Source organism: Cryptomeria japonica, chromosome 11 (assembly GCF_030272615.1).
Source record: "Cryptomeria japonica chromosome 11, Sugi_1.0, whole genome shotgun sequence".
In the NCBI taxonomy this organism is placed as follows: domain Eukaryota; kingdom Viridiplantae; phylum Streptophyta; class Pinopsida; order Cupressales; family Cupressaceae; genus Cryptomeria; species Cryptomeria japonica.
This window is the reverse complement of record NC_081415.1, coordinates 17,085,854-17,113,179: the sequence shown is the minus strand read 5'-3', so window position 1 is coordinate 17,113,179 and position 27,326 is coordinate 17,085,854. Positions and strand designations below refer to the sequence as shown.

The 27,326-nt window shown below is 39.2% G+C and overlaps 1 protein-coding gene across 2 annotated transcripts; it reads right to left on the bottom strand.

Moving 5' to 3' along the window:
* Positions 1–546: 546 nt before the first annotated feature.
* On the bottom strand, positions 547–27,015 carry LOC131049511 (uncharacterized). Of its 2 annotated transcripts, none has more exons than XM_057983578.2 (6): positions 26,519–27,003; positions 20,108–20,164; positions 1,679–1,750; positions 1,415–1,581; positions 1,191–1,302; positions 547–1,099 (listed from the first exon to the last, which is right to left on the bottom strand). In XM_057983578.2, the coding sequence occupies exons 2-6, from the start codon at positions 20,126–20,128 to the stop codon at positions 905–907; spliced, it is 567 nt and encodes a 188-aa protein (XP_057839561.1). In that variant the 5' UTR covers positions 20,129–20,164; positions 26,519–27,003; the 3' UTR covers positions 547–904. The 2 variants fall into 2 exon arrangements, with proteins under 2 accessions (XP_057839561.1, XP_059070009.1); XM_059214026.1 differs by having other exon boundaries at positions 964–1,099; positions 1,201–1,302; positions 26,519–27,015.
* Positions 27,016–27,326: the final 311 nt, after the last annotated feature.

The window sequence follows — 27,326 nt, the reverse complement described above, 5'->3', positions numbered from 1 at the left end:
TAGTTATCTTTGATATAATCAAATATTATCTAATGCTTTGATCTCAAAACATGAGATTGAGCTAATGAAGAGCTCAATCTTTGATAACAATTCTTGCATCGTTGAGGCAAATTTACAAGTTAGACACAGCGAATTTTATAGTAGTCTGATTTAAAGCATAAACTTAAAAGTGTTTTCACTGATTTCCAGCCCAAGGGGGACACAAATTTCTTCAGGTGGAGCTAATTTGGTGCAGACTTTAAGTTATTAAAAATCAGACCTAATACGAATTTATCAGACATGACCTAGGGTGTATTTTAGGGCATTCTTCCTGAGTGAACTGCTCCTCGAAGTGATTAAACCTGCTTTCAATTGATTTTGATCCACAAATCTGTCAAATTAATCAATTTCCGGCTTAGCATGAAGGGTGCAGTAACTAAATATGGTGCGAATTACTCCAGCGTGTCACCTTGTATAGCATATTAAGAAATCATACCTAATGTAAAGTTAAAATTAAGTCAAGAGCATCAGATTTTAAAAGGTGATTAATGTTGTAAGAAGGCGTGATAAAATAAAGATTAGATTCCTCATTTGATATCAAATGCACTCCATCCCCAAGCGAATTTCACCAATAAGGAGCACGTGGTGGGTCAGACCAGCTGGCCTGAGCGAATTTGAGAGATCAAGAATTCAAATCAGACTTGATTGCACGCAAATTCCATAAGTAGGATGTCATGTCTAGATTTGAAATCAAGTTTTGAAAGCAGTCCATAAACAACAAAACCAGAATGTAAGAAATGAATTCCACTGTTGAGCATACACTCTCCATCCTAATTTGCACAATTATGACACTGCATTAAAGAGAATTCAAATATGCAGCATCACATTTCGTACGATTTTGCTAGTTGATGTGCAGTATAATATCTCAGTTTAATTCCTTTTCCACTTCTTGTTTGACAGCATCATTCTGTTCAACTTTTTTCTGAGCTCGAATCATTGCTCGTCTTACTCGAGGACGCATTTCTCTCACTTTACGTGGTGGCATAACAAAGTTCTCCAAAGGCCTGTCTTTAAACGGGTGTTCACTGCCAGGAAAAATCCTGAGCTTTCTATCTCGATCCTGCAGAAAAAAGACAACTATCAGTATTGATGGTGCATAAAGCCTTGAGCATAGGCAAATGCTACAACTAGACACAACAAGAATCTCTTACATCCTGCAACCTATTTTTGGGTAGCATGCGAAATACAGCCTTACGGATCACTTCCGTTGGATCCTTTGCCATCTGATCTTTCAAAGTCCTCTCTTTCAGATGACCAACATATCTGGATGAACAATGAACTTGAAAATCAAAAAAGAGAGTTATTGTAGACTGGATATGTTAGATTCAACAAGAATTTGCTTAATTTTAATATAAATTTTGAAGCATTATATTACCCTGTATGCCATCGATAAACTTTATCAGTCATTTTCCTCCCTGTTACACAGATATCTTTTGCATTAAGGACAATACACATATCACCATCATCACGATTTGGAGCATAGGTTGGCTTGTCCTTGCCCTGTAACACAACTGATATCTGTGATGCTAATCTTCCAAGAACCTGCAATATTGTGCGCAATTAGCCAAAGAGAAACATAGGAGCTTATGCCTTAAATCTGTCAAGATAAACGGGCCTAGAATACTCCCTACATCACAACCTGCTCTTTACAGTCAAAAACTCTCCATCTGAGGCCCTCCAAATTTATGCGCTTGATTCCAGCCATAGCCTTCTGCATTGAGCAACACAATAAAAAGGACAACCACCACAAAATATGCATTTAATAACACCACAGCACAAAAACTCTAAGATCAAAGAGTTAACACGTATGCTCTCCTGAAGAATGCAGGAAGGTCATAGGCATCTTAAAAAATTCTGACAGTTTAAGAAATTTGAAAATCATTAGGACACTTGCATTCTAGAAAATAAAAATCAGGAAGGCGTGCAAGAGAAACTTGCAGCAATCAATTAATAAGATAAGAAACAAAAATTATGATTTGTTATATTATGTCCAACCCAACAATACAAAAGTTTGTACATGGAAAAGTCAAAATGATATTAGGAGCATGCATACGTAATAAACCCAAAGACTCTTGTGCATTCTTGTGTTTTTTATTTGCCAACAAACATACCCGTAGTGTATCTTGTTCATTTGTTTTGAAAAGGTTAAGCATTCTTTAAGTGTGTTGGCTTTTATCTTGGTTTTCAGACCATTTTGAAGGCCGACAAGGTTCTCACAACCTTGTTGGAGGCCGACGACCAACTCACAACCAACTTCTTCAAAAGACAAAGGCAAAGTTCTCAAAGTTTTATTTTTGGACGTTGGTGTTTTCATAAGGTCCTGTAACCTTTGTCAAGTCCCAACAAGGTTCTTACAACCTCTTAAAGGGCCAACAAGGTTTCATGAACTTATTTTTATTCCACCAAGAAGAAAGGAGTCCAATGGAGGAACTGTGTTCCACATGGTGGGATTGCGCACATTCCCAGAAGTAAAAACCCACCTCCTAGGCACGATGACATGCAATAATGATACTTGTCCGGCTCGCCAACAAGATTTGATCCAACGACCAGCATTTAAAAATTTAAATATTCAAACGGCTTTGGTGGTGAAGTTTGTCTATTGTAGGGGCTTTTCTTTAAGGATGAATTTTAATTCTCCAATCGCCCCCAACAACTTTTCTTGGGATTGAGGCAAAAGAGAATGACACCATTAATTTATGCCCATGCCCTACAAGTAAGATATGATCACGGCCATGCCCATTAGGACATGCAAGGGTATTATTTGCCTAATAGTGCGGCACAAAAGATCTCTAAGGTGATTTCTTGTGGTTGACTAGTGACCAAACATTTATGCCATGCCCACATTGTGTACCTAGAAATATCTGAACACATCATAGATCAAATATTTTATCTGTAGATCTGATTTCCTTGATTTTGTCAACCGTAGTGGAATTAGGGTTTGAACCTTGGGTATAATTTCTAAATCTAAATTATGCCAGAACTTTAAAGGGAAGTATTGTATGTTTGTTTCCGATCTTTTGGTTGCTCTAGGGTTCCATTTGAGAGTTCTAGTCATGTTTGGGTCCCTTGGCACAAGAGGAAAACTGGTTTTGTTATTTATGAAGGTAAAGGTCCTTGTTTGTTAGTCATTACGTTTTAATGTTCCTGTAACTTGATCTGCAGCTTATATGAATATCATACTTCAATGTAATTGTCTCCAACTCTTCTGAATCCTCTGATATTAGGTTCGAGAACTGTTGTCATTTTATGACACCCTTGGTCCATCAATGAGAACCGATCAGAGATATGTTCTATGGACCACCGCTGCCTCAGTTGATCAAGGAGAAAACAATAGAATCATGAAGTATGAAGTGTTGTCACTTCATTGACCCAAGTCTCCGAAGTTCCTAAGTCTTCTCTTCCTCAACTCCGGAACCCCGAGGTTCCCAAGTTCCCAAGTCTTCCCAACTTCGGTGACCCAGGTCCCTGAAGTTTTCCAAACTCCTTCTGGCTTGCAACACTTCCGGATGGCGTGATCGACACTCAAAGCTTTAAATGCTCCGACGACTTTGTGACTGGTGCACCTTCTTTTGTTGAGCCACAGGGGTGCATTTAATGTTTTTGGTAGGATTTCCATCAAAAGAGGTACGGGGTCATGCTTGTTGTAGTGACTTATGTCATGTCTACATACTCTGACTTTGGAAGGTCAATCAATCTACCCTTCTCTGGGTTGCCTTTTGTGGGTATGGCTAGGTTGCTTGCATGTACAGAAGTCAAGTGCATGCACTTCCCTGTACTCCCAAACTGACATACAGGGGTCATGATCACTCTTGTAACCATTTTTCTATATAAAGGTTGTTAAGCCTCATTGTAAAGGGTTCTCTCCCTGTTGGCTTGAGCTATTCTATGGTCTCTCACTTCTCTTGTATTATTCTGTATTTTGCAACTATAAGTTGGCCATTGGCCTTATAATTAATTGAAATCACCATTCTTGCCTTCTTTCAACTTATGTATGCTGTGTATGTTTTCTTACCTTCATCATAGGTGTATGTTTTGTGGCTCTTCTATCATTTATGTTGTGTTAACTTATTTCTGAGTGTGACTTGTAGGAAACCTTCTCCCCTCTTGGCATTCAGCGAGTTCTAACCTCCATACATGCATTGGGGTCACTCGTACAACTGAAGTTTGTGCATCTCCTGGGTTTTTCAGTTGATTCTTTGTGTCATTTCGGGTAGGGAGAGGAACAATCTCTTCTTAGTGCATCACCTCCTTTTATTTCAAGCAATTCTCTCTTTCCTTTACCTCTGCAAGTTGTTAGGATAGGCTTAGGAGTAAGTTTTGAAGTGTTGAGTTGGTTCAACACATGCACCTGGATTGAGAAGGAAGTCGGCCTTCTCTGGAGATTCAACCCCTTGCGCAAGGTCCCACACTTCGGGGTTGTTTCCATGTTTCACAAGGTTGCTGAGTTGATAGCTCAGCAAGGGTGCGAGCTTTTGTGATAACAGTTTTTGGCATGCCAGGTGGGACTTAGTTCGACATACATGCTAAGGATTCAGTGCTAATTCTTAGTGTTTCAGCCTTTAGAGGCAATCACCTTTCAAGCACTTGGCGACTCTACTCAAAGTCCAGTTCTTGTTCATACGAAGTTCATAACTTAGGGACCCCGGAACCCCCAGGTTCCCAAGTCATCACAACTTTCACAACTCCGGAACCCCCAGGTTCCCAAGTCACTACTCCAGAGGTCCAAAACCCCCAGGTTCCGAAGTGCTTAACCCCGGAACCTTGGGGTTCTGAAGTCTCTGCTCAATAGGTCCATTGCTTGCTCATGAATTGTTGCAGCTCCAGATTTCATGCCCAAAATTCACACAAGGGCATCTTCTAGAGGTAGTTTCTAGTTCAAAGAACTCTCATCTTCAGGCTCTAGAAGGCAGAGAGGTAGACCTTCATTATCAACAGTTAGGGAGGTCAGCGTTGTAAACAATCCATCTCCCAGGTCTCATTCTACCCCTCCATTTACAAGACCATTGCTATCAAGGGCTCCCACCACTCATATCAATAGACCATTGTTTCACATGGCAAGAAATCAGGTTTTTATTACCTTCAATGGGGGGAGTCCCCTTATTTTAACTCAATGGAATGACATACCAGTGGCTGCGTTGAAGATATACCATACTTCACTGATGAAACAACTACTACGCCCATTGAGCACATTCAAGACATTGCAAACATTTGCTCCGTCCATAATATCACTCAGGATAATGTTGCTGTCAGACTCTTAGCCACATCTTTGAAAGGCAAAGCTTTGCAATGGTATAGAGGGTTGTCGTCTAGCTCCATTCACAATTGGGATAAATTGGGGGAGAGGTTGTGCAACCATTTCGAAGACAAAAGTGACCAACTATCACTTGTGGAGCAGTTGACTACGATCAAGAGGGCACCCCACGAGTTCATGGGAGATTTCAATTTCAGATTCCATAAGACATGGAATAGAATTCCTGCTCTAGTGAAGCCATCTCCAAATCATGCCTTCTTGTATTATCTTAGAGCTCTCAACAACGATATAGCTGTCATGGTACAATCAATGGGTAGAGCCTCTCTACCGAGTGCATATGACATAGCCATAAGAGCAGAAAATTGTTTGATTCAGGCTGGGAAGATAGCTCCAAGGCCTCCAAGGCCTCTCTTCCCAGAAGCTCCTACTCAACAACCCACCTTGGCTCCTATCCCCATGGCACCCGCAGGACAATCATCCACACCATCTACATCCTCCAATGAGCTCCATGAGGTCAAGGCTCTATTACAAAATTTTAGCAATGAGTTGGTGACGCTAAAGAGGCAACAAGCCCAGCATAGCAGACCTTATCAGGCACAAAATCAGAACTATCAACAGAATAGGCCACCTTTTCAAGGGCAAAACCAATGGAGCAACGCCAGGCCTTTGAATAGTGTGAACCCCACAGCTGCAAGCAACTCAAAGGCGATAGTTCCAATGCAAAATAACCTCGCCCAAGAGCAAGAATGGTGTCAACCATGCAATCAGCCACACAACCAAGGTGCATGCCAAAATGGAGGGATTGTCCAAACCTTAGTGGTGTAGGATGAGCCGACCACTTCTGGCCAGCAATATGACCCAAATCAGCCTAGTGTTGGCACTCAGGCTTACATACAAGGGGATTCTACCTTTGTCAATGGGCAGGAGGCAAAATTCTGTGGTTTGAACCAAACAAATGGTGAGTCTATACTGCAATATACAAAGTCAAAGAAGAGAGCCATGGAGGCTGCCTCATCTTCAACATCAGCCCAAGCTCCAACACCCAATGTAGCCACCTATGATACAAGCCAGAGTACCATGCAAGGGAGCAAGAAGCAGGAAGAGGCCCAAGTCGTCCAAAGAGCAAAAGTAGACCTTGTAGCCTCAAAGGGGCCTCTAAAGTCAGTTGGTGCTCCTTTCAAAGGCCAACCTCAACGTCACTATGTGGGAGGCACTTTCAATCCCATCTCAAAGGGATTTGCTTAAAGAGGCACTGAAGGATGTCGATCAGTCAGGTGATGAGGCAACAGTCAACGGAAAGGCAGTCTCCACTAGTTTGGTGCAACCCAAGGAGGAAGAGGATTCAAGCAAGGTCAGCAAGCCTCCCCTCTTCTATCTCTCCTTAATCATAGGAGATAGCTTGGTTCACAACTGCATGATAGATTCAGGAGCTAGTAGCTCAGTAATGCCTAAGAAGGTAGCTAATCTTCTTGGCATAGAATACGAACCTGTGACCAAAGGGGTGGTCCAATTAGATGGCACTTCTATTAAGACAGTAGGGGTGGTAAAAAAATTGAAGTTAACCTTGCATGCATGCCCTGGTTGCGTTGTCATGCAAGATGTATCAATCATCAACCTCCCTACCTTCTTTGCCATCTGCCTGTCTAGAGACTTCACCGCCAAGATAGGTGGGTACCTATCTTCTGATTGGTCCCACATGCTATTTCGAACAAGGTATGGTACCAAGGTCACCATAAGGGTAGAGCCCATTGCCCAAAACCACATTGAGCCCTACACCCACAGCCCTATAAACATGAATTGCACTTTACATGAAGAGGGGGAGGAGTGTACCGTCCGTGAGCCTGCCACTCTTTTGCAAGAGGTTCCTGATTGCTTGCTGGATGAATGGGCCAATGCTTTTCAGTTTGATCCATTAGCTGAGACTGAAGAGACTGGGCTTGGCACCTATTGTATCCATGAAGAGGATACTCCTATCCCTAACCTCATCAAGACACAAGGAGACTCAGAGGGGTTATGGAACATGTTTTTTGATGGTTCAAGAAACAAGAATGGTGCAAGTGCTGGTGTGATGCTTGTTTCTCCTGAGCATGAGAAATATTTCTTCTCTTTTAGGCTTCAATTTGGTTGCACCAACAATGTCGCTGAGTATGAAGCCTTGATCCAAGGTCTCCAACTTGCACAAAGCAGAACGATCAGACCTTTGCAAGTATTCGGAGATAGTGAGTTGGTTGTTAACCACATCCGATCCCGAAGTGTAGCAAAAGACAACCTACTCAAATCATACAAACACAGGGTTTGGGATTTGATTGAAGGATTCGAGCCCTTCAATATCCAGAGCATTCCTAGAAGTCAGAACAAGCATGTTGATAGGCTTGCAGCGGTTGGTGCTCAATTCGACATACCAGCGCATGTTGCAAGTGAGAAGGAGCAACACATCAAGCTTGTTGTGAGGCTTGCTGTCCCAGACAATCAAATAAATTGGCAAGTGATCAGCAGATCGTCAACTTCTTCCAAAATGAAGCAAAGTTTTCTACTAAAAAATTAGTCTAAGCTGCAAGACCAGTATGGAGATCAAATCATGTAGCTCAACTCCAACAAGTTGCCTAAAGGTCTAGTTACCTTGGAAGGCATTTTCAACTCGAATGATCAGTTGAAGAAGAAGATAAACTTAGCTGCAAAGAGGGGGGATTACAAGCCGGTTGTTGTCGCCGAAGGTAGGTCTCTAAACTTGGGCAAGGTGTGTTCCTCAACCGAACAAGAGGCCTTTGTTGAGCTTTGTCAAAAGTATGATGACATGGTTGCTTGGACCTATGAAGACTTGAAGGGTTTTGACCCTAGCTTAGCCCAACATACTATAGATATAAACCCGGATGCAAAGCCAGTTAGGCAAAGGCCAATAAACCCCAAGATTGAGCCACTAATGAGGAAGGAGTTGACCAAGCTCATAGAAGCCAATATCATCTTCCCTATCAAGCACTCCTCCTGGGTGGCCAACCTTGTCCCTGTAAGAAAGAAGAATGGGGAAATCAGACTATGTGTAGACTTTAGGGATCTCAATAGAGCCTCCCTCAAGGATTATCCCTGTAAGAAAGAAGAATGGGGAAATCAGACTATGTGTAGACTTTAGGGATCTCAATAGAGCCTCCCTCAAGGATCACTATCCCCTTCCCTCTATGGAGCAGATTCTCCAAAAGGTCAGTGGCTTGGAAAGATTTTCATTCTTGGATGGGTATTCAGGCTACAATCAGATCTTGGTCCAAGAATCAGACCAATACAAGACTGCCATTACTACTAAGTGGGGTACATATGCTTATTGTAAAATGCCCTTTGGGCTAACCAATGCAGGTGCCACGTTCCAAAGAGCAATGGACATGACTTTCAAGGGTGTAGTAGCAAAGTTTGTGCTTGTATACCTTGATGACATAATTGTTTCTTCGAAGCATGCGGCTGACCATCTTGGTCATCTTGAGCAGGTAGGTGTTCATGAAATGCAGGGAGTATGGTGTCCTAAAACCCTAGCAAGTGTGTATTTGCTACTGATCAAGGAAGATTGCTAGGACACATCGTATCCAAGGAGGGTTTGACCATTGATCCAGAGCGAGTGGAGGGTATTCTTTCTCTTCCACTCCCCAGTCACAAGAAAGGATTGCAAAGTTTCCTTGGTAGGATCAACTTTGTGAGGAGGTTCATTCCCAGCCTTGCCACCATGGTAAAACCCCTCACTTCCATGTTGAAGAAAAACTTGGCTTCCAGTTGGACCAAAGAGGGGAGGGCCGGTTTCGAAGAGATCAAACAAGCAACTACTCAGGCCCCTACCCTTGTCAATCCTAATTATGAAAGGGATTTTATCCTCTATACCTTCAGAGGAGAATCTAGCATCTCAGCTGTCCTAACACAACTAAACAATGATAATTTGGAGCAACCTATTGCTTTCTTTAGTGAGGGGCTAAAGGACTATGAACTTAACTATAGTTATGTAGAAAAGCAAGTCCTCACTGTTGTAAGGGCATTAAAAAAGTTTAGACACGTTGTCCAACAACAGGATCCAGCTCTTAGTTCTGCATGCAAGTGTCAAAGATTTCCTTCTAAACAAGGACATCAATGAGAAGAGGGCTGGGTGGATAACCAAGGTCATGGAGTATGACATCAACATCAAGATCACCAAGCTTGTAAGAGGCAGGGGCCTATGTGAACAGCTTGTCTCATCTTCTGAGACTACTTCAGAGGTCGCCCTTGTGTTACAAGAGGATCAACCAACTGGCAACAAGACTCAATTTAGTTGGGTAAGTGACATGACCACCCTCTTAATGGAAGGTAGATACCCCCAAGGTCTGGATAGGACCAAAAGAAGGCATTTCAGGTTGCAGTCCATTCCCTATTTCTTAGTGAATGGCACTCTTTTTCAAAAAGACTCTAATGGAGTCTTACTAAGATGTATCGAGCAAAACCCAGTCAGCAGATTGTTAGAGGAATTTCATGATGGCTCTTCAGGGGGCCACTTCTCTGCAAGGACTACGGCTATCAAAATAATGAGGGCTGGTTATTACTAGCCATCCTTATTCAGTGACTCACATAGATGGGTGAAGAATTGCAAGAAATGTGCTCTCTTCTCTGGGAAGCAAAGACTAGCTGCCCTACCTCTTCACCCCATCCAAGCAGATCAATCGTTCGCCCAATGAGATTTAGACTTCATTGGCATGATAAATCCACCTTCTAGTGCTGGCCATAAGTGAATCCTGGCCGCAATAGATTAGTTCACTAAGTGTATAGAGGCAGTTGCATTGAGGGATGCAACTGAGGCCTCAGTGTTGGAATTCCTTGATGGAATTGTGACAAGATTCGGTGTTCCCTCCACCATCATATCAGACAATGCTAGGGCATTTGTTGGAACCCAAATCAGTTCTTGGGCAGTTAAGCATGGTGTATACTTGAAGACGTCATCCAACTATTACCCTCAAGGTAATGGCTTAGCTGAATCTTCCAACAAGAACCTCATGAGGATAATTAAAAGGACGATTGAAGACAATCAAATGGCATGGCATACTAAGTTGAGGACAGCCATATGGGCCGACAAGATCACACCCAAGAGGGCGATCGGTAACTCCCCTTTCATGCTAGAATATGGGAAGGAAGCAAGACTCCCAACTTCCCTAGAGTTACCCTCTCTTGAACTAGCACATCAGCTGGAATTGACAGAGAATGATGCCATGACAGTAAGGCTAGTTGAGCTGATGGAGGAGGTTAGAAGTCAGGCTATGCATACACTTGAGACTCATCAAGAGCCGGTCAAGAAGGTTTTTGACAAAAAGGCTACTAATAGGGTCTTCAAAGAGGGAGATCTAGTTCTCAAGTGGGATGCAGACAGAGCCAAAGTTGGGCGACACTCCAAATTTGATGCTATCTGGAGTGGTCCATATGTCATCACTAGTTGCAAGGAGGCCAATGCATTTCATATCTCTAGGCTTGATGGCGAAGTTCTTCCAATCCCAGTGAATGGGATTCATCTCAAGCCCTACTTCTGAAGAGGGTGTTGATGACTATGATAATATTAGACTAGAAGTTGTTTTGCTTTCATAAGTGCTTGTGCACCTACCGCATTCTCCTTAAGAGGGTGTGTGCTCTAGTTTCTAGTTTTCCTCCAAGTGATGGCGCACACATGTTTTGGGTCTTTCAATGACTCAGTGCCCAATGGATACTCAGGCTACTGATCTATATGCTTAGTGGGCAAGCATCCCGCAGAGGTCGCCAGAAATGTTGTCATTTTATGACACCCTTGGTCCATCAGTGAGAACTGATCAGAGATATGTTCTATGGACCACCGCTGCCTCAGTTGATCAAGGAGAAAACAATGGAATCATGAAGTATGAAGTGTTGTTTTGCCGGGCCCCCCAGGTCTCTGAAGTTTCCCCAACTTCGGTGACTTAGGTCTTCGAAGTTCCTAAGTCTTCTCTTCCTCAACCCCGGAACTTCGGAACCCCGAGGTTCCCAAGTTCCCAAGTCTTCCCAACTTCAGTGACCCAGGTCTCCGAAGTTTCCCCAACTTCGGTGACCCAGGTCCCTGAAGTTTTCCAAACTCCTTCTGGCTTGCAACACTTCCGGATGGAGTGATTGACACTCAAAGCTTTAAATGCTCCAACGACTTTTGTGACTTGTGCACCTTTTGTGGAGCCACAGGGGTGCATCTAATGTTTTTGGCAGGATTTTCATCAAGAGAGGTACGGGGCCATGCTTGTTGTAGTGACTTATGTCATGTCTGCATACTCTGACTTTGGAAGGTCAGTCTATCCACCCTTCTTAGGGTTGCCTTTTGTGGGTATGGCTAAGTTGCTTGCATGTATAGAAGTCAAGTGCATGCACTTCCCTGTACTCCCAGACTGACATACATGGGTCATGATCACTCTTGTAACCATTTTTCTATATAAAGGTTGTTAAGCCTCATTGTAAAGGGTTCTCTCCCTGCTGGCTTGAGCTATTCTATGCTCTCTCACTTCTCTTGTATTATTCTGTATTTTGCAACTATAAGTTGGCCATTGGCCTTATAATTAATTGAAATCACCATTCTTGCCTTCTTTCAACTTATGTATGCTGTGTATGTTTTCTTACCTTCATCATAGGTGTATGTTTTGTGGCTCTTCTATCATTTATGTTGTGTTAACTTATTTCTGAGTGTGACTTGTAGGAAACCTTCTCCCCTCTTGGAATTCAGCGAGTTCTAACCTCCATACATGCATTGGGGTCACTCATACAACTGAAGTTTGTACATCTCCTGGGTTTTTCAGTTGATTCTTTGTGTCATTTTGGGCAGGGAGAGGAACAATCTCTTCTTGGTGAATCACCTCCTTTTATTTCAAGCAATTCTCTCTTCCCTTTACCTCTGCAAGTTGTTAGGATTGGCTTAGGAGTAAGTTTTGAAGTGTTGAGTTGGTTCAACACCTAGCCGGCATTCTCCGGAGATTCAACCCCTTGCGCAAGGTCCCACACTTTGGGGTTGTTTCCATGTTTCACAAGGTTGCTGAGTTGATAGCTCAGCAAGGGTGCGAGCTTTTGTGATAACAAGAACATTGATATATGATACATTGTTTATATTAATCTTCCAATATATAGATGCTAGGTGTAGAACTTTGACTTGTCGATGTGGTATTTGAATTATAGTAAGTTCAGTTTTGTGGTTTGAGGAATTGTTCAAATCTTAGTGCATGATTTGAAAAGTTTTGCAAACAAAATTCTATTACAAACACCCTCAAAGAGGTTATAGAGCCAAGTCCATAGTTGAAGGCAAATATAATGTCTAAAATTGAGATCAATAGACAAACACTAGGAGATTTCTTTTCTCGAGACATATGCAAGTGAACAACAATTCCTAGGCTAAGAAAAGTTTGCATTTCTCGAAACAACAATTTAAAATTTACATATTTTCTTTCTTTGTTACTAAACGTATTTTTTATACTTCTAAATCTCAAACATTTTAATTTTATTGTTAAAGATGCATGTTGTGAAAATTTTGGCACTAATGTAAGTATTTCCATCCAAGTGTTGACCTAAACATGCAACGCTTTGAGTTGTGAGCACAATTGGAACATATTTGAGCACATATACTTTATTTGAGATTATTTAATCCCATATATGATTGTCATAAGTCCTATGTCCTATAACAGTATGACTCTCTCCGCTACTCGTATGGTAGATTGTGTGCAACTTGCTCTAAACGTGCACAAGACCTACTCTATGCCCACATATTTTCCCTATAATTTGTGTTTTCCTTTGCATGTGCAACCAAATCTGCAAGAGGAAATCCAGAATTTTTACTCTTTCTCTCTTTTTTTGCTTCATGCGTGCAGCTGTGCATTAAAATCTTCTTTGTGAATCAAGTTGTTGTTTTTGTTGAAATAATAGCTAGCTCCGATACTGTTGTGACGTATTTACACATCGCCCCATTGCAAATGGGGACCCCTGCTTTTTGCTTTCTAGGGTTTTGTCTGTTAGCCTTTGTAGGATGAGTGTTGTCGAGGGGATTGTTGGATTACAGGCTTTGCTTGAGCCAGGGTGAGTCCACAGGGCCCCAGAATTAGGGTTTCTTTGAGAGTCTTCCTTAGGGCCTGGTTTTGCTCTTGCTGCTAATTGTGTCTTGCTTTGTGAGTGGGTATCATTCTTGAAGGTCCGAGTTAGGTCGAGTTGGTGAGTGATGAAGTTTGGAAAGTCATCCTGATCTTCAAATGCCCTGAAATTTGGCTAAGTCTGGAATGCCCTGATCCTGAAATTTGGCTAAGTCTGGAATTTCCTGATCCTGAAATTTGACTAAGTCTGGAAAACTGAAGAATCCTCCAAAAACTAGATTTTGCAATATAACTCCTGGAGGTCTGAAACCACTCTCAAACATCCTGAAAGTATATATGGAATATAACTTAAAGTATAAGAATTTCTTCTTTCTTATACTTAAATGTTATATTCCATAAAATGATCCTGACGGAGAGTCCAAAATGTCAAATTTCGCTCTTGACCCTTCCAAAGGGTCCAGAGTGAAATTCTCCATAAGACATTCTACTTTGACCAAAACCTAGAACTAATGCATTCCTAGGCTTGAATGAAGGAAAAAACGCTTGTTTGAATGAAGAAATGTGAAAATGAAGTCAGGATCTTGGCCAAGATTAGGAATTTCGCTCCTGACCCTTCGAAAGGGTCCAGAGCGAAAATCTTTATAACTCTTGTTTTCCTCCTTATTTTGGCTAGGCGTTGGCTTGATGGGAGATGAATGGGTATGTTTTTGCCTTGAGAGGGAGTTTGATTGATTTTGAAAAACAAGATTTTGGCCTAAAGGAGATTTTCGCTCCTGACCCTTCCAAAGGGTCCAGAGCGAAATTCATCATAAACTTCATTTGCTACCTTGTTTGACCTTGAAACCTTCTTCCTCAGGTGGAAAATGATCTAAGTTTGCTTCTTGAAGTGGTTTGAAGTTTGAAAAGTGAGTAATCTAGCCTAGAATGAGATTTTCGCTCCTGACCCTTCCAAAGGGTCCAAAGCGAAAATCTTCCCAAAGCACATTTCATCTTAAGTTTGGCTAATCCTTGACTTGCAGGGTACCTTGGAAGGAAGCTAAGACATTCTTATTGCCTTTGAAAGGTTTGAAAGCATTGAAAATAAAGGGTTTTGGACAAAAAATGAAAATTTCGCTCCTGACCCTTCCAAAGGGTCCAGAGCGAAATCCTTAAAAACTCATATTTTTGCATTGAAAAAGGTCAAGTTTTTTATTTGTTATGACGTGGATGGAAGAGAAATAACTTGTCTTTGCCTCTTGAGGTCGTTTTGAAAGGGAGAAATGAAGAATCTAGCCCAAGTTAAGCTTTTCGCTTCTGACCCTTCCAAAGGGTCCAGAGCGAAAATCTCTCTAAAACACATTTCTTGCCTTATTTGGCCAAAATTTGATGTCCAAGGCATGATGAGATGAAGTATGAACATGTTGAAATCCTTGGAGATGATTAGAAGATTGTGAAAATGAAGAATTCTAGCCAGGATAGGAAATTTCGCTCCTGACCCTTCCAAAGGGTCCAGGGCGAAATTCCTTATAAACCTACCTTTTGACCTTTCTTGGACATGAAATCTTATTCCTAGGGTGATGAAGGATGAAATCCTACCTTGCAAAGAAGTTTCAAGTTTAGAAAATGATGATTTTGGGTCAAAAATGAAAATTTCGCTCCTGACCCTTCCAAAGGGTCCAAAGCGAATTTTCTCAAAACCTCTTTTGCTATCAAGTTTTTTGCTAGGTCAAGTGTGGGATGAGGCAAAGTCAAGAAGAGCATGCCCTTAAGAATGACTTTAAGTTGTTAAAGACCATGAATGATGAAGGAATTGAGCCTAGACAAGATTTTCGCTCCTGACCCTTCCAAAGGGTCCAAAGCAAAAATCCTTGAAAACATTTTTTTTCAAAATTTTGGGCAAGGCCAAGCTAGGACAAGGGTGTGAGAAGGCATTTGGATTGCTTTAGAATGAATTTTGGTTGCCAAGAATGCAAAATTGAAAGCCTAATGAAAATTTTGCTCCTGACCCTTCCAAAGGGTCCAGAGCGAAATTTCTAAAATTCCCCTTTTTCCTTGCAATTCAAGATAAGATTTTGGTTTTTATACCATGGGAAGGAGAAAGACAAGATGTTATATGCCTTGGAAGTGATTTGAAGTTGGAAGGATGGCAAGATAGCCCTAAAACAAGATTTTCGCTCTTGACCCTTCCAAAGGGTCCGGAGCGAAAATCCTAAAACCTACCCATTCCTTTCAAATTTATGCTAAGACAAGGCTTGATTAAGGTAATAAATGCCCTTGAGACTACCTTTGACTTGATGTTGGTTTCCAAAAGTGATGATTTTAGGCCAAAAGAGGATTTTCGCTCCTGACCCTTCCAAAGGGTCCAGGGCAAAAATCCTAAAATCTCTTATTCAGCCTTGCAAAACGAAATCAAACTTGGATTGGGTGAAAGAAGAAAGATATTTCCTAGCATTGTGAGGTGGATTGAAGTTGGAATGATAAAAAATGAGCTACAAAAGGAGAAAATCGCTCCTGACCCTTCCAAAGGGTCCAGGGCGAAAAACACTAAAGTCACCTTTTTCTTCAAGGTTTGAGTAAAACTAAGCCTAGATTGCAGTAAAAGAAGCCATTTGGAATGCCTTGAAAAGATTTGGATCTTCAAAAAATGTGAATTTTGAGCTCAAGAGAGAATTTCGCTCCTGACCCTTCCAAAGGGTCCAGAGCGAAATTCTGGATAGGTCCTATCCCTGGCTAGGTTTTTGAGCAAATTTGAGTTTTTAGGCCTTGTGGAGATCAAACCAATGTTGCCAAGTTGGGAACTGGATTCAATGTGAGGGAGTCTAGATGAAGTGAGGTGAAGAAAATGAAATTGGGTGTGAATAGGAAAGCAAAAAGTGATTTTCGCTCCTGACCCTCCCGAAGGGTCCAGAGCGAAATTCATCTAAATCACCATTTCCCCTTTGTGTCAAGACAAGATTTTGATTCCTAAGGCATGAAAAGACTGGAGGGAGGTTATTTAAGCCTTGCAAGATGAATTGAGGTAAAGGAAGTGTAAAATGAAGCCTAAAGAAGGAATTTCGCTCCTGACCCTTCCAAAGGGTCCAGGGCGAAATTCCCATTATCACCTAATTTGCCCATGTGAGAAACTAAAAGGATGGATCCCTAGACTTTGTTGGACTAAAACAAGCATATGCTCACCTTCCGGAGGATTTTGGAGTGAAAAAATGGGGTAATTGAGGCCTAATCAAGAAAATTGCTCCTAACCCTTCCAAAGGGTCTAGGGTGAAATCCTTTGAAACTGCTATTTTTCACCTTGTTGGGGCCAGGCAAGGAGCTAATTGTGAGGTAACATTGAAAGGAGGTCTAAATGAGCCAGGAATGCAAAATTCGCTCCTGACCCTTCCAGAGGGTCCAGGGCGAAATTCTTATAGGGCCTGTCCCTGGAAAGAGTCTTGAACTAACTTCATTTTAATATCTTTTTTGTTGATGATTTAAGTTGAAAATGCTATGTTGAAATGAATTTATCATGTGTCCTTAATCATCTTTTGGTTTGTTTTGACAGATGAAAGAAGACCAGCATCAACAAGGACGACCTTCTCCAGCCCAGCCTCATCAAGGACGACCTCTTCTAGTCCAACATTTAAAGGAAAGACAAGGTGGCATCCCAGTCATCACTCCTCCAGTCGGGTTGGTCCACTTCAGCATGTCCAGATTCAATGTGCCTGACTCATCAAAGATGACACTAACTTCGATGTACCTACCCCGGCCATCCATTGGTCAAATATTCCAGAGAAGACATGTGTCCAAATAATGCAATTATTTCATTGGTCAGAATTAAGTTTGTTGTAACAAACCCTAATTAGGTTTTCATTGTAAAATCTCGGCCATTGATCTCAAAGTGATCTGAGCCATTGAATTGTATTGTGGGCACTATATAAGCCCTGGCTCCTCATTTGTAAAGGCTAATAGTTAGTCAATAGTTAGAAGGTGAATAGTTAGCTAATAGTGAATAGTCAATTGATAGAATAGCAATTAGAGGAGAATAGAAAGAGAAGGCAAAGATTGTTGCCAAGATGTTGTTGTAAAAGACTTGTAAAACTTCATTGAAGAAATGGTGAAATCTATGGGTTGATTCAACAATTTGCATGGTCATTATACTTCTCAGATTTGATTTCATGTTATTAGATGAGTGGAAGAAATGTGTTTGATTGATGGTGAAATTTGTATATCCATACTACTAGCAGTTTGTTGATTGCAGACTTGCTTTGTGTAGTCAACTGGAATCATTCAGTTTGAGCTTAACTTCAATTGTCGCTTCTTCATTGACATGCATTAACTTGATGGTGTCTACGCCTGTAGCGATGAACTGAACATCATAAAGTTTTCCTCTGAAGATCGCACTAATCTTGTGGAGATGGTCCTGGGATGTCAAAACAAGACTTAGTTAGAATTTCATCAAAGATCAATCATTGCTCCTACATTCTTAGTGTCAGAATTAGATCCTTCCCTCTCCCTCATCCTTTTTTCCTTTTTTTTTAAATTCTAGGCTAGTGAAATCCTGTGATTCCAGCAAATCAGACGTTTAGGTCGTCAAGTGTAAGTCCCCTTGTGATTCCAGCAAAATCACATCATACCACAGAGAGCTTATCCACGAGTAGAGAACCTACATACAAGAACCTTGGAGTTGCCTCGACTGATCCTTCGGCGAGATCTTCAGCAGTCAGGAAACTTTGCTCAAGAGAGGATAAGGTACCTTTAGGTATTTTATTCTGTGTTTGGTCGTGTACAAAATACACATCAACAGATACCTATTGTATTTTAATGTTGTCAATGACAATTAAAATACACTTGTATTATCTTTTATATGTCATTGGGCTGGACCCAAAATGTAACGTGTAAGTCAACTTAATGTGTTATTGGGCTGGACCCAAATGTAGCATGGAAAGGCAATGCAATGTGTCATTGGGCTGGGCCCAAAATGTAACGTGCAAAGGCAATTAAATAACTATTGGGCCGGACCCAAATGTCGAACGTGGGTAATATACAATAACAATATATTATTATTCATGCAAGCCGACTTGAGGATGATTAGCGCCTAAGGTTGACATATAACTACTCCAAGATGAAGTCATTTGAACACACAATCATGTTATATCTCCTATCTGCTCTCCTAGCAGTGATCCTTCCTATTGCGAACTTGTGCAAGGCGATTATGCAAGGTTGATTGTTGCGAAGTTGTCGAAGTTCATCTCAAGGTCTCTTGTGCCAATCAGATCCAGACTTCTGCTGCTTCGCCTTATCATCTGCTGTGAATGAAGGGCTGCATTCATCACTGATTTCTTGAACTGCAATCTGAGATAAGTCATTGCCTTGTAAACTGTCTATATTTGAGATAATACATATCACATTTAAAGGCTGGGTTTTTCACCTCTGGGAGGGAGGTTTTCCCAGGGTATTGGTGTCTTGTGTCTTGTGTTTTATTGCTGTTACTGTTTATACACAGTCTGATTATAATCAAATTGGTTAAATTACCATCTGATTGCTTTAAAATTAACAGTTTTTGCATCTAAAGGGTCTACATGTCCCTTTTATGCTCTTACAACCAGCTGCATTTTGATCTATATACAATCTGTTCATGTTTTTGTACTATTGCTTCTGAATGATGGCTCTGTAATTCAAAGGAAATTTTAAACAGTGTTCAACTTGTTTCTGGGGTCATCTTGTCCCCAAGGCGTGTCATTTCTGCTCTCTATAGTTTTCCACAGTCCTTCTAATTATCAGGCTGCCACACAAAAGAGGTAAGGCCTGTAAGGACCTTTTTCTGTTCAAAGTTAAGGAGTCGTCGTTTGATGAAGGATCTAGCCATCTGAGAGGAAGACATTTAATGATCATGACCATGATAGAAGGGAGGAGAACCGGGATTCTAGAGCATCAACTCAGCATTTCAAAGCCTCGTAGCCTAATTGTATTTTGAAGTTTTGTTTTGTACTCTACGTTGTCAGTTGTATTTGGTTGAGAATTTGAGAGTCTAGACTCAAGACAAAGTTTATAATTTGAGATTGGCAACATTGAACAAATTCTATTTCTGTGTCCTACGTTTCTATTTCCACACATTATATTTGGCATGAATAACAATAACAGATAATTTCCATACTTTTCAAACCTTTCATCTTTGTTTTTTCCCATTTTAAACTCAAGTAATTGAATTTCATTTCCACTTTCAGTTTGCCATGTAAATGGAAAACAACTATAATTAAAACAAATAAGTGTTAACATGATAAGCATAAGAGAGAATGCAAAATGTTGAAATTGTAAGTCTCCTTGATTGGCTAAATGATTAAGAACAATTCTTTAGGTAACCAAATATCACATTCTACAATCCTTGGGCAATCTCTTGCGCCTATATAGTTAGCAGGACTTCAGAACTTAATAGACTGTTGAAAACAAAGAGGATTGGAGATGAAAAATCTGAATATGAATATAAAAATCCTAATATGGAAAAATAGTAGAGTTGAATTTCAATCCTGAGCGTCTTTCAGTGACTTAACAGCTAAGTACACTAGCTTTTCTAGTTATCCCAGGAATAAAATTTCCTTGCGACCTTGTCGTTAGGCTGATTTACCTATTCGTTCCTTAAGTAATATAAGATCCTTCACAAAAAAACACTCAAGCCATCCATTTCACAAAAAATAACTCGAGCCTATTTTCAACACTTTCAAGTAGTACAACTAGTATAACACATTATAGACTAAGAATCTAGTAATAGATGAATATAAAAAGACTAAGACAAAGAAAGTGCATATACCTTTACACTTAGATTGGCCATTTTGATAATGCAAATGAAAATTATATCCAAAGATCTCTGCAAGAAATAAAATGCCAATTTGGTAAATGTCATTTCAGATGATTTTAGATTGCTAGGATCTAAAAGACTTAAATCAAAAGAATGATAAGTTAACAGCACACATTTTAAAAGAAAGCAAGAAACAGATCATATTGATGTCCACGGCTAACTAAAAGTAAATCATATTGCTATGCAATGTAAAACGATCCCCTAATAAAGGAGGCAGCATGCCTAAGTTCTTGAGGCCACAAGATAAAATGGAAGCGTCCTGAATGGCAGAAATATAACCCAAATTTGCCAGTGCATTAAAGGTAAATCCATGCCCGGCTAAAAGTGATTAAGAATCTTTAGGTAACCAAATATCACATTCTACAATCCTTAGGACAACTAAGGAATAGCAATTGAATGTCATTTCCCAGATTTAGAAGACACACGCTGAGGTAATGGCTCTCCTTAGATTAAAATTGGAAATCCAGAACTCATGGCAGAAGTAGAAAAAGATTCTCATGTCATCATTGATATGATGAACAAGGAAAAGTCTGGAATAAACTAGCAGTTTAATAGCCTACTTGATGAAGCAAATATCCCTTAGAAGGAGCTTCAGCTTCTTATACTTCTCTCACCTAAAAATTAAGGTAAAATATAAAAATAGAGCAGCCCATTTAGCTAACTTTGGTATAGGAAGCCAATGGTCTTAGATATATTAAACGGAGAAATTAATCCCCGGTGGACATTATTAACTCAAGATTGTTTTGACAGTGCATTAGACCCCCATGACTAATCATTTTTCCTTCCAAGGTGGTGGAGGCCAATTATAGCATGTGTTTAGGGGCTCATTCCCATTGGTGAAGTGCACACTGACAAGATGAGAAGTTTCCTGCCGTGATAAAATCTCCTCCTTCAGTTCAATGCAAGACCAAGTTGTGGATCGAGGGGAACTATGTGTTATTATTCTCTCTTCTCAAGTTCTAGAAGCATGACTTCCAAAGTTCTGATTGAAACGTGTTTGTTGCTGAAAAGATGGGGAAAACCCCCTAGCATGGAAGCAAAAAGATTTTAGCCTCATTTTAACAACTTAGATGATTAAATTAAGTATAAGGAGGGAAACAACACAACAGAAAGAGACATCTTTTGGGCATAAGACTAAGACACACAAAATGGAAGGGAATCAAGCAAAAATGACACTACTAATTTGAGTCCCAAAAACCATCTACGGATATTCCAATTTATTGCTATAATTTAGATGGCAAACTGCAAAGAGTACATTGACTTGGGTAGTTAATCAGCTACAATTTGCATAACCAAATGGTGGAAGTTATTCCATCAAAGCATTTTTATTACCTCCTACCTAGTCTACTCAATAGCCACAAGGGCAATCCTATTGGTGATGGATAAAATTCAATTTGTGAGCATTGTGTGCAACTTGAACTCAAAGTGTGTCAAAGATGTTTTATGAAGGCAAATGACACATTCACGTTCCTCATTGTTAGGATGCTAAAGAATGATATTAAGAAACAAATGCAAACCAAAGTAATGACTGCAATTGCCTTATGGGGAAATTAGTTTATTCAATTCCCCACATTCACATAAATCAAAGTTGGAGGATTTACTCGTGCTCCATTATGTTCCAAGATATGTCAGCAACATAATGGTTTTGATAGAGTTATGTTGATAGCTAACAGAAATTCAAAAGCTTTTATCTAGCAAACATAAAACAGGTATCCAATTCCCACTAGCAATTAGGGATTACAATTGCCTAACTTATTCAAGTGCAAATGGTAGAAAACTAAAAATGGTTCTGGTGACACTTCATCCCTTCAAAAGGAGAGTTGAAAATGATGAAAATGCAATTGCAATGCATGTAGATCCTTCCACCTCAGTGCCTCTAATATGGCTCAATCAACATTGAAAAGAAGAAAGAGGAAGACCAAACTAGCGACTGAAGATTTTTCCAAGTTGCAATCTCTCTTCGCATGCTTGCCTCCTAAGACAGCCAAGATTAGGTCTTCCATCTCTACAAATTTACAAGATATGAATTTTTTGGAAATTGCTACCCCTCTATGTGACAAAAAGGAGAAATGGAAACATAAAAAATTACCAGATCTCTAAGGTAGCTCTTGGGAACCAAATGATATAAGGCATGAGGGAAAATGTAAAGTCAGCCATCAATGCAATGATACAAAAATTGGATAAGGATAAAGAAACCAAAGAAAATCTTAAAGAAAGAGTATAACAACTAAAATTGTACTTACAACATCTAAAGGGCCCTATTCAATCCTCCATGCCAATACCTACACCCTCATTTGTAAATATTGCCAACAAGGACATGCCCACAGCAAGAGAAATTGATTCCATCACGAAGGCAACCAAAACTTGAGCATATGAGTCAATGGCATCAGGCATGAAGCTTGTATTTTCTACCACAAAATTCATGATCAATTGAATTCTTTTGCAAATTTTGAAATATGGTACGGAATTGCAAGATCTAGAATGGAATTTACCATAGATTGAGAAAATGGTTAAGGTCAATTTCAACATTCTAGTAGCTAAAGGGAGTTTTTGCACACCCAATCCAGGTTTATATTTGGAATGGCTCAAAGCTACTATTTTTAGGATTGAGATACACGAAGCAAGAAATACTGATTACAAAGAAGGGGAGACCATAGCTAGCAACACCTTGTGCAACATACAAGATTTCATAGAAAAAATTGTGTGTGAATTATATGATGATCAAACAAGTATGAACTTTGCAAGAAATTTAAGATAACAATTTATCAAAGTGATAAAGGGGATGTCACCCAAGCTCGACATTGCAGCTAATGATCAACTTATTAAGTTATTAAAGCTTAGTAAATTATTTCACAAACAATTGGCCAAATTCGGTGTACCCTCTCAAGTGCTAAACATTCATATGTTGAGGAATGTACATTTCAAGTACTCCAAGGCTCCAGATATGTATGCCATGAAAGAAGCAATTGACAAATTTAAACATTACCAAAAGCAGACTCGTAGTGACAAAAAATGAACCATTAATATTGAAGATGATTAATAAAGTTCATATGGCACTCAAATGACAGTTAATTTTGGGATGGACTGTAATGTTAAATTTTGATGTTTTATGTTTACGTAGCTCGCACCAAATAAATTAGTTATTCCAAAGAAACAATGTTGTGCACCTTTTTGCAGTGAAAAGCAGCTAACAACTTTTAGGGGTGCATAATAGAAGATTATAGGTGACTCCTTGTGTGCCTTGCAATGGAAAAAAACACTAGGAGAAGAAATCTGGATGATTGGAGCCTAGAAGTGAAAAATGCCAAACTGTGCAATTTTTTTGCATACAAAAAACTTGAATCAAATTTTTATAGAAAGAGTTCTTCATTGCAGTTACAGAAACCAGATACTTAAGGATAGACCTGCTAGACAGAACCATGTCTAGAATTGCTCTTAAAACTGCAATAGTCTGCAAAAAATGGCAATTATACCCGATTAATCCTGAATCTTGCAGCCAGCCAATTTATTCCCTGAAATAATCCTGATTCATGAAAAAATCTTTGACCAATCATTGACCTAATTTTCAACAATTTTTTGCATTTAAATCATGTTAAAAACAAAAAAAATGGCAAAAAAGGTGAAAAAAATTGTTGTAAAAACTCACAAAACCCTAGAAAAACTCGTGAAATTACTGAATTGCTCAGAAATAAGGCCGATCCAAGACGGACTCAGAGTCAATGTGGAATCAACGTTGAAACAGTTTGTTATTTTGTCCCTTAGTTTTCTTTCTGACCTCTAAAAATCCCTAAACAAAGGAGTGAGAGGAGCAATGGCGGTCATCAACCAAGTTTGAAAGGGCCTCGATCATCCTAAATCGTGTGGGGCATATGAGATAGTGTCAAAGCAGTTGATAAATCTGCTCTAAATCGCAGATTGGATATAAATCAAGCTCTCCAGGCACCCCACCCCATGGATTCTGCTACGAACAAGTATATAATTAATATTGTACACTACCTTTAAAATTAATACTATTATCAATTATGCACTATTATAGATGGCACTTTGATGGGGAAGGAGCAAACCCCTATAGTTTATAATTAATACCCAAGAAGCAATAGTTGCCGAATAATCACGACTGATGACGATTAATCGTGAGTTGTGCAAGGGCACAATTTTTTCCCCAAAAAATCGTGAAAAATTGTGAAATATTGTGAAATATTGTGAAATATCAGCAACTCTAAAATCGGTGCTAAAGCCACAAAAAACCCTCAAAACAATGAAAAAACCCCACGAATGTCTTATAAATGATGTCATGTGACGTGTTCAACGCGTTCTTGGTTGCGGAAGAGCAAAGAATCGATGGAAATTAGAGGGTTTTTTAGCAATGCGATAGGCAGAAAGACCAGTTATTCATCTTTGTCAATATTGTTTTTCTGTTGCATTTTTTATGATTTAGTTATTCGGCTGAAGGACGCCTTGTTTTTCTATTTAGTGCCCTGTTATTTTTCTATGGTTATTTTTCAGTTGGCCAACAAATACCCAAATGTTCTTCTTGCCAAAAAACATAATAACATTCCAAATGTTCATATTAAAGCCTAATATGGGCTAAGACATTTTGAAAATTTTTAGTTGAAAATGGAGATCATTTTCAACAGCTTATGAGGTTCCTTTTGATGTTTGTACATGATAATATTCATAGCAGAACTCATAAATTTGTTATATTAGGTATTATGTTACCAGCCATCTTCCTTTTGTCGTCCAATTTTTATCATTTTTGACTTTTTTTTGGCATCCAAAAACTCTAAAATGCCTCTGAAAGCACCATCTCGCCCAATACAAAGATCATTTTGCTCTCTTCACTCTCTATTTTCTCTTTTTCTTTTTTTGGGGGGGCATAGCCCCCGAACCCCCAATTCCAACCCACGAGGAAATGGAACATTTCCTCACACCTCTTCTATTGTTGGGTTTTTTCTCACATCTAATACCTTGTGCAACTTATCATTTCTGCTTCTCAAACCAATTAAGCTCTCCACTCCCAAACCCCCACTTAGTGGGATCTCGTACTTGTACCTGTATTAGCAACTTAGCTATTTTATAATACTCTTGTTGATTAACTGATTGACATATCACTAAATCAATAAATGTAACCTCAAACTAGATAGTATGCCATCTCTTAAAATCATCTATTCTAGTCTGCAGATGTTCATAACATAAAATGCATGAATAGAGAAAAACCATAAACTTTGCACTTAGTTTATAAATTGACTTTATAAAGTCACAAACTATATTATAATTGACATTTTGACAACTGTCACTATTTAATTATAATTTATGATGTTGTGGTCTGTTTTGTGCAATGTAATCAGCAATATGAATATAATCTATTAAAAATTATTTTCTACAATTCATGGGTTGAACTCTCTATTTTGCTTGCTCTAAATACCTCTATGCTGTGGAAATGCCCTTAAATATATTAAAAAAGTAGTTTTTGATTGTTTTTCTACAATTTTTTACATTTTTTTTATAAATCCAAATTTTTCCTGATTTTTTTCCCATTTTTTCCCCAAAAGATTACTGAAGTTAAACGGATGTTGAATTACTCCAAATTGATACAAATTCAGAGATCCTAACACTATTTGTCTGTAGGAAGATGATCTCTCAAATGTAGCACCCCTGTTTTTGTTGAAGAAAACATAGAAATGTAGCTTTACAAAATAATGCAACCATATCCAAAGCATATTGATACCTAATTATACCGCTCAGTCTTAACCATGTAACCAACGCTGGGAGATGTACCCATCTGGAAAACCAAGCCATTTGTCACTTATTCAACACAATTTTTTAAAATTTTAGTCATTTTGTGTTACACAAATCCCTTGCCTTGTGACATTTGGTCTGTAAAGTACAAAAGCCAGTATAATGGCACAAAACTGTGAAGAAATAGTTTTATGAAGAAGAATGTGATAAGTTTAAGTTTAACTTATGAAAATGATCCGATCTCTACTATTCACTTTATGTGAAAATAGCTCTGGCAAACATTGGATTTACATCATCATCGGTAGTTGGTATCCATTCAATGCTAAATTAATAATTCTGACAAGAACAAGGAAAACAAAATAAACAAAATTTAAAACCACCAAATATACCTATAATTCATTTCACAGTTCAAAATTCTCTACGTGGAGAAACAAATAAGGAACTAACAGTAGGTATTACAATAATATCACATACTAAAACAGCCATAGATAAAACCACATAACCAATGCCATTTATTTAGCAGATAACAACAGAATTGTGTTCGAGTGAAATAAAACACGACAAAAATGATCCGGCCGCATTCAGTTTCCAAAAAAATCACAGAAACCATGGCAAGCGACTTACCTCAAGATTCTGCACAGATTGTGTTGTGCTGTCAACGATGCCGATGAGTAAAAATGGGCAGAGTTTCCAGGAAAATTAGGCAAAACCCTACCAAAGCAGAATTTTTTTTAAATGCGACCAACCAGAACCACTCTACCTACAGTTCCTGCTTCAATCCATTCAAAGATATCTAAAAACAGCAAGGTTTTGGAGCTACTAGATTCTTGAGGTCGAGACAAGATTTTTGCAGCCTTCTAAACGAAAATATTAGCTGCGAATTAAAATTCGTTTTCAGGCGTGGAACGAGGAATGTTTCACGTGCGTGAAAGTTGTTTTCCCGGCGTGAGAGAACTTTCCGATGATATGCAAAATATAGTCTATTGGCTAAAAACCCTAAACCCTGGAGTGATATGCAAAATGGATTTTTAAAATTAATTTTCTCAAATATATTCTAACGTAAAAAAGATCTGAAATGTGCATTAAATCCCGTGTTTGAAGTAATAAGATTTCTCGAGGTCTTGACAGTCATGTCTTCGCAATTGGGATGTTTGTTAGTACTTGTGAGTATTTGACCTTAAACAATATAATTTATCGATGGGTTAGAAGTTTAAATTATAAAAATTATTTTTCTACAATATGATTAGTTGGGTTTTATAGGATGGAATTTTTAAATTGTGAGCATCCATTTCTAAGATATTTCGTTGTTTTATTGGAAATTTATAGGGTTCAATTTTAGACGGCAGATATCACAAGCTTCTTCACGACTACCTTTTACGTCCAAATGTCAACTGCATATCTTTTGTTTGTCATAGCGACACTCAACAATTAA